Consider the following 17,339-nt stretch of genomic DNA (forward strand, 5'->3'; position numbering starts at 1 on the left):
TTTCTTCTTGCCCCTCCCTCCTCGCTTCTCCAGCCCCCGTCAACGGAAGCCCTCGCGTTCCGGGCGCGGCTCACTGCGCCTGCGCGGCGTCTGGACGCTTCACGTTCCCGGAAGTGGGAGGTGCCCGCTGGAGTTTGTGTGGTCGCCGCCGCGGGAACGTGAGCCCGGTAATTTTTCAACCGAGAAAGACGAGGTTTTCGGGCTTGGCCGGGTGAGACTGAGGGAGTGGAGGGCTCCAGCAGCTCTCTTCTGACGTGACACGCGACATGGAGGATGAGCAGACCCTCCAGCCTGTCGACGAGGCCGTGGCTCCCGCGCGGCGCGCGTCTCCTGGGTCGGAGTGCGGGGACGAAGCCCAGCGTCCGAATCCTGAGGTGAGAATCCCCTCGCGCGCCCCTGAATTAAGAGGGTTTCCTGCGGGAACCGCAGCCCGTGCGCCCTGGGACCCTAGCCCCGGCCACCTTCCCTGGCCTCAACTCCGGGAGCCGTTCTCTGGGGGTCGTTGTCATTGAGCCCTTTCTAGTCCCAGGTACCGTCTAGAAGTAAGTCAACAGCCAGACGAACTGAGGTTTTAGACGTTCTGAGTGGGAATTCTGCTCTAAACTTTCTGAGTTAACAATCGGTTACACGTTGCTGTCGTCATTCCGGGTAGCCCTAGTCTGTAATTGGCAGTTTATGTTTGTAGAAATCTCACCCTAGCTCTAAGTGTATCACTCCTTAAGACCTTTAAGGCCATCTCCCAGCCTTGGCAGAAGGTAACTGTGCCTGTTGGTTGGAACTTCGTCTCTGGTTTTTGGACCATTTTACTCCTGCTTCGTATAAACATAATGTATGAATGATGTTGTTAATGATTTTGACAGCTCAGTGGTAGATCCTACAGTGACAAAGTTGTAAAGACGGTCTTAAAACGTCTTTAATCATCTTCTTTGATAGATATAATTATTGTTGACTAGCTGCAGACTGTAAATAATACCCAAACTGGTCATTTTCTATTAATAATATACAAATACTGAGTGCCTCGTAGTGTGGGTAGTTGGAGGAGGCGTCCAGACTTTTGCTCTTTCCACCTACAGCCAATTCTCCACATAGCAGCTGGAATAATCTTCAGTAACATGAATCTGACTGGGTTTCTCCCCTCCTGAATCTTCAGTTTGCTGGCCCCAGGACTTAGCTCCTTCCTTCATTGTTAGCTGTACCTCTTCCCTTTTGCTCTCAGTGGCCACCATCCTTGGTGTTACAGTAGGTGGCCTTTCTTGTTAAAGGTCTTTTGTGTGCTTTCTTTGCCCGGAGTCTTTGAACAGTTAGTTATCTGGTTCACCTTACGATGCTACTTTCAAAGAGGGCTCCATATCTCTTCTCTCTAAAGAGCCATTTCTACTCCACCATCCTTCTTCAGTTTAAGATACTGTCAATAACATCGTCATGTGAGTTGGTACAAAAATAATTTTTTAAAGTTTATGTTTAATGAGAGTAGCATGATTGAATGCACTTTACTTTATTTAAATGTCTTAAAACTTTGAGCTAAAAAAAAAAAACAAACTTTGAGCTATTAGCGACTCAAGGCCTGAATCTGTGTTCCTGGTTGGTTTTAGTGACTGTCATATTTGGTAAAAACCTGTTGTTGGATGCTTTTAATAAATGATGATACAGTCCTTTTGTTTTCAGGCTTAAGTAAGCAAGTTTGGATTTCAGCTAAGTAAAATTTCATTATCCCTTATATCAACAAAAGTGTTTTCATAAATGAATAGGTTTTTAATGAAGTAGCTTCAGATTTCATCAGAACTCTTCTTTGGGAAGGATTTTAATCAAGTTTAATTCTGCTTTTAATTTCTTTAATGTGTAGATTCAGAGGCTTTTTAAAAAAAAATAGGTAATGTGCAGGGGTGTTTGGGCAATAAAATAATGGAAATGTTTCCAAAACATCTATTTCCTAAATGTTCTTGCCACAGAAAAGGTTTCTTTTGATCATGGTTGCTTCCATATTGTAAAGATTCTCTCATTTGAGATAACATAACCTATGTAACCATTTACTGGGACATGTGAAAATTGCAAAATGTCACAGTATCATGAAGTAGAATATTCCTTCCTATACGGTGGAGTCTGTCCTTACTTTCCTCATTGTATGGCTGATACTTTATGGCATTGGGCAGATGGACTCAGACATTGGGGAGGGTGCCGTTGTCAATCCATGTATTACGTGGTAAACTAACCTTGTGTTTTTGTAGATGAATAATACATATAGGGTTTTAAATACTTTCTTTCTGCTTCTTAGTGGATTGTCTTGAATAACTTTTCTTTGGAAGTTTGTGTAGACTGAAATTTGTGAGAACTGCACCTTGACCGTGTCCTGAACTTCACTGAAGGAGGAGGACTAGAGTTGGACCCAGGGGAGGAGACAAAACTTTCTTTATTGAAATCATGATATATAACATATTTAGAAGAGGCCTCGTACATGTGGGTAATTTTTATAACTACAGTTCTAGATAAAAATGAAGCATGTGAGTAGGGGAGAGGACTTAACCAAAGAGAAAAGTCATTTAAATTGACTGAAACATCTGTTTTGGTAGGCAAACTGTTGTTCAGTGTAGAACCTAAATTTTAACGTGATTGACGATGGAGTTTAAAATTCACTGTAAGTATAAAGACAAAGGATGAATTAGGAATCCTGATTATATTCTAATGATAAAGTAGCCAAGCATTGCAAAATTTATTATTGAAAGCAAATTATTTTCTTTCCCTTTAGTCAAAGATCTGTGAAATAAGGTTTCTAAAACATTTGTTATCAAGTAACTTCAATATAATTATTCTTCACTTTACAGACAGTTCATACATTGGAATTCCTGACCTCTTCCTCAGAGGAGATGGGAGTATTTCTAGCACTGTCTGCTAAACGTGTGTTACATTAAATGGAGAGCTAAGAGTGAGAAATAGTCCCTGAGTCATCAGGATTGGTTCTGACTCGGAGACTGTGGCCTTTCCATGGTTATCCTTCTTTAATGTGTAATTAAAGTTCCCATGGGGACAGTATGGTAAACTATAACTAACAAGTTTTGTATAGATTGCTAGTAAACTCCAAAGTATTTTTGAAAATTCTGGAACATACCTAGTATTTATGACATTGCATGTGGAAAATAACTTGTAAATGAATCTTTGGAGCTTAATATTTTAGTAATTTGGGGGTTACCTGTGGCGTGATTAGAGTCGAATTATGTCTTTCTCAACTTGAATTTTAATTTAAGAAAGGAAGAACAATTTATAATGTAGTAGGGATTGGGAGCAGGAGGAGAAGGGGACGACAGAGGATGAGATGGCTGGATGGCATCACTGACTCGATGAACGTGAATCTGAGTGAACTCCGGGAGTTGGTGATGGACAGGGAGGCCTGGCGTGCTGCTATTCATGGGGTCACAAAGAGTTGGACACGACTGAGCGACTGAACTGAACTGAACTATAGTTCTCGTGAATATCCCCTCTCTCTGTGTGTGTGTGTGTGTGTGTGTGTGTGTGTGTGTGTGTAACTTTTGGAAATTGTGTGTTTTGAAACAATGTGTTTTCACCTTTGCTTTCGGTAATAACATGTTTTGGATTAGATTTCTGGCCATTTTATTTTTATATTGGCCAGTTTCTGTTAACTTTGTGAAATGAAGTCAGGCTAAAAATTCTCAGGAAGACACTCATTTATACGTGTTAAATGTTGTGAAAGTTTATTTAAAAAATGGTTCATTTGTAAATTTAAAAATATTGTTTGTGAACAGGTCTAACCTTCAGTCTGTGATGGTAATGTTTATTGATAGCCATGGTAGGTATGGATTTTTCCATTTTGGTGATGCCAGTGGTAAAGAATCTGCCTGCCAGCACAAGAGTTGTGGGTTCAATCCATGGGTCAAGAAGATCGCCTGAAGAAGGGAATGGTAACCCACTCCAGTTTTCTTGCCTGGAACATTCCATGTGGATAGAGGAGCCTGGTAGGCTACAGTTCATGGGGTTGTGAAGTGTCAGATACCACTGAGCAACTAAGCACATGGTGTGTGTGGCATTGGAAACCTGATATACTTGATTTCATTTAATCCTTATAATGATGTCTCTCACCTACTATTTATCATTACCAATACCAAATACCATTTGAGATACTTATTATATCTTGAAGATCAGAGGCTAATAAATAATTACCCAAGGTTATGCAACTAGTAAATAATCAGCTGGGGGCTCTGTCCTGAGGTTATTCTGACTCCAACACTAGGGCTCTTTTTTACTTCTTTTCCTGTATGGAACCTCATGACTCAGAAGAGAACAGGGTAAATTGTTCTGGAAACACATCTTTCTTCTTCCTATGCCCTTTTATTGGACATTCAGTACAAAGAGGCCTTAATCTTTAAGATGCTTATACTAACTGTAAACTCTGTATATACCCATACTTTATTTTTTTGTAGAAAAAGCAACGGTGTAGACTTGATGGCCAAGAAACAAAAGCATCTACGTTGATTACCTCCAGTGCAAATGATTTCAGTGACCCAGTTTACAAAGAGATTGCGATTACGAATGGTTGCATTAACAGAATGAGTAAGGAAGAGCTCAGAGCCAAACTTTCAGAATTCAAGCTTGAAACCAGGTAACTAAAAATAACTTTCAAATTGCAAAAGTAGTACACGTTCATCCTAGAAAAGCTTGAAAACACTGACAGAAATCATCTGTAATGATTAGTTATCAGCTGATTAGTTATCAGGATTTTTCATGGGTAAGATTCCTTTTCAGTGGTAATTTCAAAAGGAAAACAAAAGATTTCTAACAGTCACTAATTGGTGATGTGACCAAAATGTCTTCCTTGTCACTTCCCATTAGTTAGTTTTTAGATCCTCTTATTTTTACTACCATTTTCTATTTGCTAGCCCCTCTAGGACTCAACCAAGTTATCTGACGAACCAGTGTGACTGCCTTTGCCCACCATAGTTATCTGTTTAGAACAATCTTGTCCCACCTTCTGTTTGTGGAACATATATTTTAAAAATAACTGTAGGAACTTCCCTGGCGGTCCAGTGGTTAAGACTCTAAGCTTCCACTGCAGGTTCAGTTTCTGGTTGGGGAACTTTGATACTGCATGCCACGAAGCATGGCCAAAAAAAAAAAAAAAAAATCTGTAAAACTGAATCTCCTAAATCATATTTTACCCATGGTAAATTAGAAATCTAATTCGAGTTAAGAATCTATTGACTGTGGCAGTGTTCTCCTGGACATGGTTTATTTTAGGATGTCTCCTAAATGAATTTTCCTAGTTAAATAGCTAAGGGGCATTCAACTTTATATAGTAGGCTCGTGATACTTTTAAATTCACATGGAGTTTTTTTTTTTTAGTTATCTAACTTCAAAAAGCCAAAGCAAGGAAAGAGCATAATAAATTTAATTTGCCTGAATTTTTATATTCTGAAATTTGTGTTTGGTCAGTAGAATAATTCAGTATTAATTTCAGGTTTTGTACCCTGTATGTTATCTTATTATATAAGGCAACAGGGCTAGGTAGGCGGTGTATGCCAGCAACGCTTCTGGTGTGAAAGACCAACATATAGTTTATATACTGTATAACAAAAATGAAAAATTACATGTGAATGAAAATATTGATGCCATATTAGATGTTCTGTTTTAATTAGTTGACTGCTGACTTAGCTCTGATTCCTGCTTTCTTTACCTTCATTTTGGCTAACATTTGCTAAATTAGGCTGTGACTATCAGTGTTCAACCCAATGCCAGCAAGCAGGAGTTCACATTCTTGTCTGTAAAATTCACCTGAGAGTTCATTTTATTCTTATTTTCAATAGAGGTGTAAAGGATGTACTAAAGAAGAGACTGAAAAACTATTACAAGAAGCAGAAGCTGATGTTGAAAGAAAGCAATTGTGCTGACAGTTACTACGATTACATTTGTATTATTGACTTTGAAGCCACTTGTGAAGAGGGAAACCCACCTGAGTTCATACATGAAATAATTGAATTTCCTGTTGTTTTACTGAATACTCATACCTTAGAAATAGTAAGTGAATTGTTATATTTTAATTTTTGTTTTAGCAGCAGCTGTTCTGGGGTTGACTAGTAAGATGGAGGATTCCATTTGCTGATTTAGTTAGCGTTCTAAAGAGGGGGTGTTTGCTCTGGATTCACCTTTAATAGATGGGCTATAATAATTCCAGAGTCTGCTGCTCTCCTTTTCCAGTAGCTGAAAAAAACACAAAGCCCCCTGATGCCTAGCCCTTGTCCCAAAGATTAGTTGTTCTGTGGTGGGGCCCCTAGTATCAGCTTTTTTTTTTTCTTTAAAGCTCAGTTGGTATGTAGTCAAGGTTGAGAACTGCTGCAGTAGACTACTGTATACTCTGATCTATAAAAATGCTAAGGTACAGAAATTACCTTTCAACTTAAAAACTAGTTCGCTTTCTGATGAAAAGTTTATGGGTGAAGCAGCTCTTGTAACCTTGGCTTTTAAGCCATGTGACATACATGCATTGTTAGCTCAGGAGCTCAACAGGATCCCTCCAAATAAGTGCCATTTGCCTTGTAAAATCTGACCAAGGATTGTAACAGCTCATCTATACAGAGGTACCACTTTTATGGTTTCCCCAGTTGCCACACACTGGGAATAAATATAAAAAGGCTTTGTGCATTAAAATACACAGCATTTTTTCCTTTGTGCCACTGGAAGCCTCTTTAGTTATAGTCTTAATCAGTCCATTTAAATAATTCCTTGTCCAAAGCAGATTAAAGGTCAGTAAATTAAAAGAATGCTTCCCTGGTAGCTGAGCTGGTAAAGAATCCACCTGCAATGCAGGAGACCCTAGTTTGATTCTTGGGTTGGGAAGATCTGCTGGAGAAGGGAGAGGCTACCCACTCTAGTATTCTTGGGCTTCCCTGGTGGTTTAGCTGGTGAAGAATCTGCCTGCAGTGCAGGACACCTGGGTTCAATCCCTAGGTTGGGAAGGGATCAATTCCCCAGGTTCAATCCCTGGAGAAGGGAACAGCTACCTACGCCAGTATTCTGGTATAATTAAAAGAAAAAATGACAGCTATGAAAAATCATCTTGCGTTATTCACTAGGTCTTACTTTCTCAGTGATGGATGAGGTGCTTGCCACTCTCCTCCCACATTAGACATGATGATTCATTGCTTTCTACTGTGTTGTTCCCATCACATTGTTGTTATTGTTCAGTCGCTCAGTTATGTCCAACTCTGAGCCCCATGGACTGAAGCACACCAGACTCCCTGTCCTTCACTATCTCCCAGAGTTTGCTCAAACTCATGTCCATTGAATCGGTGATGCCATCCAACCATCTCATCCTCTGTCATCCCCTTCTCCTCCCGCCTTCAATCTTTCCCAGCATCAGGGTCTTTTCCAATGAGTTTGTTCTTTGCATCAGGTGTTCAAAGTATCGGAGCTTCAGCTTCAGCATCAGTTCTTCCAATGAATAGTCAGTATTGATTTCCTTTAGAATTGACAGGTTTGATCTCCTTGCAGTCCAGGGGACTCTCAGGAGTCTTGTCTAGCACCACAGTTCAAAAGGATAGATTCTTCAGTGCTCTGCCTTCTTTATGGTCCAACTCTCGCATCCATACATGACTACTGGAAAGGACTGTAAGGACCTTTGTTGGCAAAGTGATGTCTCTGCTTTTTAATATGCTGTCTAGGTTTGTCATAGCTTTTCTTCCAAGGAGCAAGTGTTTTTTAATTTCATGGCTGCAATCCCATCACATACAAACTCATCATTTTTCATACCATAAAGAGCCTTAGCTTGATCCCACTTCCCTGACAACTACCCTGTGTCTTTGTTCCTCTACAGCAGATTTCTTTATAAAAATTATATACTTGTCTGTCTCTGTTTCCTCCCATTCTCTTAAATCCCCACCACTTGTAGATGTAAGTTATGTATTCCATCCCATCACTCCACTAAAATCACTCCTCAGTGTCACCTTTGACCTTTACCTAAGTCCTGGTGGAACTGACCATTCTCTCCTTGAAACACTTTCTTCAGGAGACTGCCAGTACCCCTCATTGTCCTACGTTTTTGCCAGCCTCACTGGGTTCCCTTTCACAGTTTCCTTTGCTGTTTCCTCTTCTTCCAGCTTCCTAGTATTGGATGCCATAGGTTCAATCCCAGGTCCTCTTCTCTGTATATACTTTCTCCCTTAATGAACTCACCTATCATCTGGTTCCATAGCTCTTAAAAATTCCATAGAAACTGGTATCTTCTGAATATATATCTCCAACCTCATCCTCTATCCAAAATCCAGGCTGTCACTTAACATCTCTACTTAGACATCTTAAACAGCCATCCTAACGTGTCCCAGACTGAATTTACTATAAACTTGTTTTATCTTCAGCCTTCCCTGGCTTGAGGGCTGGCAACTCAGTCTTTCTGCTTGCTCAGTCCCGAAACGTCAGCATCATCCTTGACTCCTATTCTTCGCATCACACACCTAGGCTATCAGCGGCTCTTGTCTCTTCTGCTTTCAGTGTGTATCCAGAACCAGCCACTTAATTGCCTTGCTATGACAGTAGTTTGAGCCCCATTGATTTCTTCTCTGGGTTTACTGCATTTGTTCACCATTTAACCAGTCTCTGTTTCTGCCTAAGGGCTTTCTTTGATAGCTCAGTTGGTAAAGAATCTGCCTGCAATGCAGGAGACCCCGATTCAATTCCTGGGTCAGGAAGATCTGCTGCCAAAGGGATAGGCTACCTACTCCAGTATTATTGGGCTTCCCTTGTGTCCTTGTTCCCTACAGCCAGTTCTCAGTTTAGTGACCAGTGAAAGTGAAAGTTGCTCAGCCGTGTCTGACTCTTTGCAACCCCATGGACTATACAGTCCTTGGAATTCTCCAGGCTGGAATACTGGGGTGGGTAGCCTTTCCCTTCTCCAGGGAGTCTTCCCAACCCAGGGATCAAACCCAGGTCCCCTGCATTGCAGGCGGATTCTTTACCAGCTGAGCTATGAGAGAAGCCCCTTTAGTGACCAGAGTGCTCCTTATAAAATATATAGTTTCATTCCTCTGATCACAACTCTTTTATGGCTCCCCATTTAACTCAGAATAAAAGTGATATTCCTTTTACAATCTGGCCTCTAGTTACCTCTGATTACAGCATGTTGACCTGCTTGCTGCTTCTCAGAAATGCCAGGCATGCTCCACCCCCTCACCTCCCAGAGCTTTAGCTCAAATTCCTTTCCTCCAGAGATCTTCCTGCTAATTTCCTTCCTCCCGCCCATCCTTCCAGGCCTTCCTTAACTCTTGCCTTCTAAATAAAGTCTAACTGGTTCTCTGTTCAGTCTGAACACCCCCAGACACCAGTGTTTCTGATCCCTCTTATCTACTCTTAACTTTTTAAGAACCTTCATCACCTTTTAACTTACTATGTAATTTATTTAAGTAATTATTCAGTATTTGATCAGTGAATGCATAGTTAGTTCTATGGCATCATTCTGTTACAAATGTTAAATAATACCAGCTTGTAATGGTAAGATATTGCATTTTTTTAAGATTTTCATATAAAATTACGAAATAAAATCCTGATACTTAAAAGGATAGACTTCATTTATCTAAGAAATCCAAGAAGTAGAATTTTTTCTTTTTAAATATGTCTGATAAGTAAAGGATGTCTCTTAACTTTAGAAGTTCAAATGTTCTTCGCTGTTCTTTTACTCTTTTATAATTATTAACTATTGATAATTCATCTGCTTAATAAACAAGTGTGTAAAAAGAATTTTGTAAGCACTATTTTTTCTTAAATTTTTAATCTTCTATTATAAGGAATTTTCTTTGTCTTTTCCTTCATAGCTAGCTAGTATTAATAATTGCTGCCAATAAATCTTTAAAAGACTTTGAAATTGTCCTTAATTTGAACAAGTGACTTAGTGTGATCTGGTTTAGGGAAGCAGCATTGGGCTAAAGGAAGAAGCACTTACATCTGAGCCTGATAATAACGGTTCTGTCCTTACTGAGTTCACAGAGTTGTTGTGAGCACAAAATAAGAACGCAAACCTGAAAGCTTCTTCAAGAGGTTAAACATTGCTAAAATAATTAGTGCCATTACTTACTACTTTTTAAACTGCTACATGCCATATTGTTAAATTTTGATTACTCAGAATTCAGCTTAATGAAGTCTTAACATAAAAATAAGATCTAATTAGGAGTGAATGAGAGCAGGAATCTGAACTAATTTATTGTAACTGAAAACTGGCATTTCTTCAGCATACTTTCTGTTATTTAAAAAGCTCTTAATATCTTCAACTAGAGGTTGCATTAATAGGCTTTACATTTCCAAAATATTATAAGCAAAATCATCAGTGTTTTGCTCCTCTGGTTAAACTTTGAAGACTTCAGATACTTGTTCTATCTTAAACGTTTGTAAAGTGTGAAACATAATTTTTTAATTAAAAAATTAGAGTAATTTGGGAATAGGGCATTATCCTTAAATTGTTAAAACTGTAGTCTCTGCCTTAACCACCTGTAAGGTTACAACCCAGTTTGGCTGATGTTGTCATATATTATGTCATGTATCTTAAGTCATAGAAATACTTCAATTTGCTGTCCTTCTCTTGTAGGAAGATACGTTTCAGCAGTATGTGAGACCAGAGATTAACACCCAACTTTCTGACTTCTGCATCAATCTAACTGGAATTACTCAGGTTATCATTCTGTGTTCCTTTTTCTAGAGTTTGAAGGAAGTTTTGAAATTAGGGATTTATTTCATAAAATTATTGTTGTAAACAATTAAATGTGAGACTTTCCTTTCTTGGTAAAGATCTTTTGCTTTGTAATACTTAGGAAAGCACATTTTATACCTAAGATATTTTTCAGCCTTTCCTTTTAAAGTGTTGTAATGATGAATCTAAGCATTTCATTTGTTTGGAGCATTAGTGAAGAAAGAGTTAAGTCACCATGCTGCACTTGGGGATGAAGTTTTAAAATATATCTGTTTACAACCTGATTTTATATATAGTGTAATTTTTTTTAGGCCTCTGGTTTTTGGTTGTATTCTAATGTGGCAGGCCCTTTGTCCATCTACTTAGTTGCTGTATTCATTTGTTCAGCAAATATTGGAGGGTGTGCTGTAATATCTGCCGAGCTACAAGGGATACAGAAATAGTCAGGATAGTCTCTCTCCTCAGCTCGCTTAGCAATTGTAGGTTGGGGGGAGTGACACACAAAAAAAACAGTGGTCACGGTATGGTTAGGATTACTGACAGTCAGTGTTTCCTCAGGGTGTCATGGGCCCCTGTAGAAAGACCTTTCTCTGACAAACGGAATGGAGGACTGTCCTGGGCAAAACTCAAGTTGGTGAGCTTGGGCAGAGTCATGATGGGTAAACAGATGTAAAAGAATGACTGGGCATTTCAGGTGTGAAGGGCAGAACTTTTAAGTGGTTCAGGATGGTTCGGGTATCTTATGGGCTGATGAGAAAATGGTCACAAATAAAGCTGAAGTAATAGAGATGAGCTATATCACGAAGGGTCTTATGTGTCATTTTTGTCTGGAAAGCCTTGGGGAGTGTTTGGAGGATTTTAAGTATGAAAGTGATGTGTTGGATGATTTACATCTTAGGAAGATGGATATAGTATGTTTTGGAAAGATGTGAACTTTGAGATGCAGAGATACTGTAAAGGGCCAGGGCTTTCAGCTAAGAAGAGATTGCCCTTTTCTCCCCCCCTGGAGAATCAGGAAGCCACTAGGTTGAGGCCTGAAAAAAGAGAATGCCTGCGGATGATCTTAAATCTTCATTTGGGGACTATTATATACTTCAGTTGAAAGCAGTTCCTAATATTTGGCTATAAACAATTTTTAATCGTCTTACAATTGGAATTTTCGGTGAATCTTAGCCTAAGAAACCATAGAGTTCAAAACATCATAGATAAGACTATGTCCTGCTCTTTCATGTCCCTCCAGTGTTTGTATGCTGAGTATTTTGTAGGACTGCATGTAACTACTGGGATTTTTATGTATTTTACATTCATATCCTCAGGATCAAGTAGACAAAGCCGATACCTTCCCTCAGGTACTGAAAAAAGTCATTGACTGGATGAAACTGAAGGAATTAGGGACAAAGTATAAATATTCCATATTAACAGATGGGTAAGTATTTAGGAAATTTATCTTAATCTGCTTTTTAAGATTAAAGATGTCCTTATTCATCTAAGTTTTAGAATAACCACAGAAAATATTATTTCCTGAAGGACCCCCCACAGCAGACAGTAATTTTCCTTTCATATCCTTATCCTTAGTTAAATTTTTAAGTCCTAGGGGTCAAAGCTTTTGACTGTGTGGATCACAATAAACTGTGGAAAATTCTGAAAGAGATGGGAATACCAGACCACCTAACCTCCTCTTGAGAAACCTGAATGCAGGTCAGGAAGCAACAGTTAGAACTGGACATGGAACAACAGACTGGTTCCAAATAGGAAAAGGAGTACGTCAAGGCTGTATATTGTCACCCTGCTTATTTAACTTATATGCAGAGTACATCATGAGAAACGCTGGGCTGGAAGAAGCACAAGCTGGAATCAAGATTGCTGGGAGAAATATCAGTCACCTCAGACATGCAGGTGGCACCACCCTTATGGCAGAAAGTGAAGAGGAACTAAAAAGCCCCTTGATGAAAGTGAAAGAGGAGAGTGAAAAAGTTGGCTTAAAGCTCAACATTCAGAAAACGAAGATCATGGCATCTGGTCCCATCACTTCATGGGAAATAGATGGGGAAACAGTGTCAGACTTTATTTTTTTGGGCTCCAAAATCACTGCAGATGGTGATTGCAACCATGAGATTAAATGACGCTTACTCCTTGGAAGAAAAGTTATGACCAACCTAGATAGCATATTGAAAAGCAGAGACATTACTTTGCCAACAAAGGTCCATCTAGTCAAGGCTATGGTTTTTCCTGTGGTCATGTATGGATGTGAGGGTTGGACTGGGAAGAAAGCTGAGTGCTGAAGAATTGATGCGTTTGAACTGTGGTGTTGGAGAAGACTCTTGAGAGTCCCTTGGACTGCAAGGAGATCCAACCAGTCCATCGTAAAGGACATCAGTCCAGGGTGTTCATTGGAAGGACTCATGCCAAAATTGAAACTCCAGTACTTTGGCCACCTCATTGGAAAAGACCCTGATGCTGGGAGGGATTGGGGGCAGGAGGAGAAGGGGACGACAGAGGATGAGATGGCTGGATGGCATCACCGACTCAATGGACATGAGTTTGGGTGAACTCTGGGAGTTGGTGATTGACAGGGAAGCCTGGCGTGCTGCAATTCATGGGGTCGCAAAGAGTCGGACACAACTGAGCAACTGAACTGAACTGAGGGGTCAAAGAGAGGAGCAAAAGAAATAACAGTCTGATCCAGGACTAGAAGAAGATTAAATATTAACATGCAAAATCTAAATGATTTTATTGTTTTTATCACTACACTTCTTGCTCAAAAAAGTCCAAACTCTCCAGTCTGGCTTTCAAGGCTCTCATCTAATCCCACCCTACCTGTGTAGCCTAATCCTTCTGCTGTTTCTCTTTTTCACTCCAGTCAGGCTGACACATGAATCACAGGGGTTTATCCTTCCTCGGTGTATGCATGCAACTTTCCTCTCTGCTGGAAGGTTCCCTTCCTTCACTGTTTACTTCTTTATTACTCAAAGCCTACCTCGTGTTTTACTCCAGACATTATAACTCATGTTGATGTCTCTGTTGAAGTCTTACAGCCTCTGCAATAGGTACCATTCATGTTGGCATCTGACTAAATATTCTGATATCTAAACTTTATGTGTGTAAGATTTATGTTTGCAAGGAAATTAACAATCCTTTCAGAGCAAGAGGTTTTGCAACTTGAGAATCTTCCATATTGCTTACTATAGTGCTGAGCTTGAAACTATGCTTCATAAGCATTAGCTACATGAGAAGTATGGAGATGAGAGCAATTAAAACAGGGATTAAAAATGGAAATTTGTGAACAACATTGATGAGCCTCTTTAGAAATCTATTACTGATTTTCAGGATAAATGAGGAGTGTCCCTGCTTAATTACACAGGTGTCTGTTATAACCTTGTGTGTGCAGTTCGATAAAAACCTTGCATTCTGGGACAGATTGTTCAAAATCTGTGCAATTTTGTAATCAGAGGACTAACAAAACAGTAATTGATATACCTCCAGAAATAGTTTGGACAGTCCAGGCAGCCTGGGGTCTGTGGAAGTCACCTCAGAGGATGTTACAAGTACACAGAAGCCAGAGGATCATGGGGGCAGGCACTTGTTTTTAATTTTCTTAAAAGTACTCCACTTGCCTTACGGCAGCTGAGTTAAGAATTTTTCTTTTTTCTTTCTTACTGAAGAGTATGATTTCAACTGCTTCAATTCTGACTCCTTTGGCTGAGGAAAAACTATATATGAAGCAGCATAGTTTCCACATGATACAGACAGGATTCTTGATTTGTGTTGTAGAAGCATGTACTGTGGCAGAACAAATTGTGTTCTAAGTACTTGATATCATCTGTGTTTCTCTCAAGTATTTTGTTCATTTGTTTGTAGTTTTTGTTTTATTTCAAAGCATACCCTTAAAGACCTTCCTAATGTGATAAACCTGGCATTAAAAGTAAGCTGGGCAGTTCTTTAGAGTTGTGAAAAAATGCTCAAGAGGATAGAGGGGAAGTTTATTTTTGAGTTATTGTTGAGAAAGAGAAGTTAGTTTTTTGAGCTTGATGTTATGTGTAAATATAAGAAGGATGATGTATAAATAAAAACAAATAGAATGACTTAAGAGCCTCATTTTAAAGAATGGTATAGCATGTATTTAATTCAGTTTTCTTTCCTCTTTTGACTCAAGTTCATGGGATATGAGTAAGTTCTTGAACATTCAGTGCCAGCTAAGCAGGCTCAAATATCCACCTTTTGCCAAAAAGTGGATCAATATTCGAAAGTCATATGGAAACTTTTACAAGGTAAGATTATTGATTATATTGCTCTTGATGATAAATTTATTATATTTTGCATGTATATAAAGTTGTAATTTACTAGGGACTTTTCACAGAAAAAGATCATATAATTATTATTCAGATTCTAAGTAGTTATATTCATGTGAATTTAGAAAAATAAGCTATCTTCCTCACTCAACCTATTACTCACACAGGGTAAATGTATATGTATTGTTGTTGTTCAGTTGCTAAGTCGTGTCTGACTTTGTGACCCCATGGGCTGGGCTTCCCTTTCCTTCCTTATCTCCCAAAGTCTGCACAAGCCCATGTCCACTGATGATCTTTAGTAACAGAGATTTGAAACTGAAATATATGGCTTGCTTCTGGAACAAACAGTTCATACTGATTTTTAATTTTAGCAAAGTTAATATGTGTGTGTAGTGTGAATTTTTTAAAATACTTAATAATATTGCAGGTCTTAAATAGTCTTCCCCCATGGCCCTTACCAGTACTGGTTCCATTTCTCCCAAACACTTGCAGTTTTTTAAGCTATTTCTTCTCATATTTAACCTTCCTATTTCTAAATTATATATTTATGCTATTTCTTGAGTTTTCAGTCTGAGTTATCTGTTGAGTTCTTGCAGTGGACAGTGAAGATTTAGCTCCAATAAACAGCCCCCATTCCTGCCTATCCTTCCCCTCCCTGCATCTTTCTAACTCAGTCACATTAGCTCTGTAATCATTATTCAGTGTTTACATTTCTAATGACTGTGGAGAGTGTTCACAAGTTTCAATCAGATTGTTTGCTTTTTTGGTTGTTGCATTTTAAGAATTCTTTATACATTCTAAAGAATTCTTTATACATTCTAGATGTTAATCCCTTTTCATACATGTAATTTGCAATTATTTTCTTCCATTCTGTGGGCTGCCTTTTCCCTCTGGTGATAGTGTCATTTGATATGTAAAAATTATAAATTTTGTCAGTCAATTAAAATAATACATTACAGAAAAATACCATGCAAAACAATTAGTTTGGGTTAAAACAGTAGGGCTTCAATGTATTTCCTTTCATAAATAATTAAGTTACAAAGCTGTAAACTTTTTGTTTTATGGACTCCATCTGTTTATATATATTTTTATCTAAAACACTAAGATCTTTTTTTTTCTAAGTCTGAGAATTTTATTTGCTTCATTTGATCTAGGAGTATTTGCCTTTGCCTGAATTTTTACTATCTTGCCTATTACTGTTAATTTTCGGCCTCTTTATTTTCCACTTCATTGAGACTTACAAAATACTAAAGAATTATTCACTGAGCTGTCCATGTTTCAGGTTCCTCGAAGCCAAACTAAGCTGACAATAATGCTTGAAAAACTCGGAATGGATTACGACGGGCGGCCTCACAGTGGTCTTGATGACTCTAAGAACATTGCACGAATAGCAGTTCGAATGCTGCAGGATGGATGTGAACTCCGGGTCAACGAGAAAATGCATGCGGGGCAGCTAATGAGTGTGTCCTCTTCACTACCAATAGAGGGCACTCCAGCACCACAAATGCCACATTCCAGAAAATAACAGCATTTTTGCCCTTTTGCCTGTGGATCATTCACTGTAACTGGAGCTGCTACAAAGAGGTAGCAGATGAATACCTATTGAATTAGTCCTGCAGTGCAAAATTTAAGCACCTTAACATTTAAAATCTTATTACAGTAATAGGTATACACATACATATGTGAACAGATTCCGTGGGAGGGCATATTGAATTCCTTGTCACCAGCACTTTTGATATGAGCAGTATTTGTTACACAGTAACAATTCCTGCTTAGAATTGAATTTTATAATTTAAGGTGTCCAAGATGTGTTTCTTTGGGTTTAAAATGCAAAGGTTTATTGGCTCTCCCCTTGAATGTCATATCTTACTGTTAAAATATGTGATGTATTTCTACATTAACGTCATTAGATCAGATCATTTCTTCAAATGCAGAAAAGATCAGAAAGGTGGGCCTTTATCTACTAGCCTTTGGGTTTTAAGAATATCAGAGTCCTTTTGATTTTTGAAGCTTATTTGTGAACATGAGCTGTGAGTGGTAAATTTCATAAAGAACTTAGTAAACATATCTGCCTGTGTTTTTTTTTCGTTTGTTTTGTTTTTTCTTTAATTAATAACTGGAAGGCTTATGATAGGTTATAGGGTCTGATTAAAAATTCAGTTACTGATGAGGTCAGTGGAAAGTCAAAAGAAAATATCATATAAAGGAATATAAGTGCTACAGCTTGAAGTTTATAATATATAGATAAATCATTGAGGTCTTGGATTTGGTTTTTTGGTTCCTCTCCCTCTTGTGACATATCTGCCCTGTTTCTTAAATCTAAGAGACCATGCTTTGAATTAAGACTTTCAAGGTCGCTACTTAATTTTGCATTT

General features: G+C 38.6%; 1 protein-coding gene across 1 annotated transcript; it reads left to right on the top strand.

The window, feature by feature from the left end:
- Positions 1 to 142: 142 nt before the first annotated feature.
- ERI1 (exoribonuclease 1) lies at positions 143 to 16,689 on the top strand. The gene is made up of 7 exons (XM_052661484.1): positions 143 to 374; positions 4,431 to 4,609; positions 5,811 to 6,021; positions 10,574 to 10,657; positions 11,992 to 12,101; positions 14,829 to 14,943; positions 16,247 to 16,689. Exons 1-7 carry the CDS (start codon positions 267 to 269, stop codon positions 16,487 to 16,489), a joined length of 1,050 nt encoding a protein of 349 aa, XP_052517444.1. The 5' UTR covers positions 143 to 266; the 3' UTR covers positions 16,490 to 16,689.
- The last annotated feature ends 650 nt before the right edge of the window (positions 16,690 to 17,339 follow it).

This window comes from Budorcas taxicolor, chromosome 24, assembly GCF_023091745.1.
Source record: "Budorcas taxicolor isolate Tak-1 chromosome 24, Takin1.1, whole genome shotgun sequence".
NCBI classification, from domain to species: Eukaryota; Metazoa; Chordata; class Mammalia; order Artiodactyla; family Bovidae; genus Budorcas; species Budorcas taxicolor.

Bases quoted from the DNA above. Each gene is read 5' to 3' on its own strand.
- ERI1 (XM_052661484.1), top strand. From the start codon at position 267: ATGGAGGATGAGCAGACCCTCCAGCCTGTCGACGAGGCCGTGGCTCCC. The intron at 6,022-10,573 runs GTAAGTGAATTG...CTTCTCTTGTAG, and splicing joins ATACTCATACCTTAGAAATA to GAAGATACGTTTCAGCAGTA. The intron at 14,944-16,246 runs GTAAGATTATTG...TCCATGTTTCAG, and splicing joins CATATGGAAACTTTTACAAG to GTTCCTCGAAGCCAAACTAA.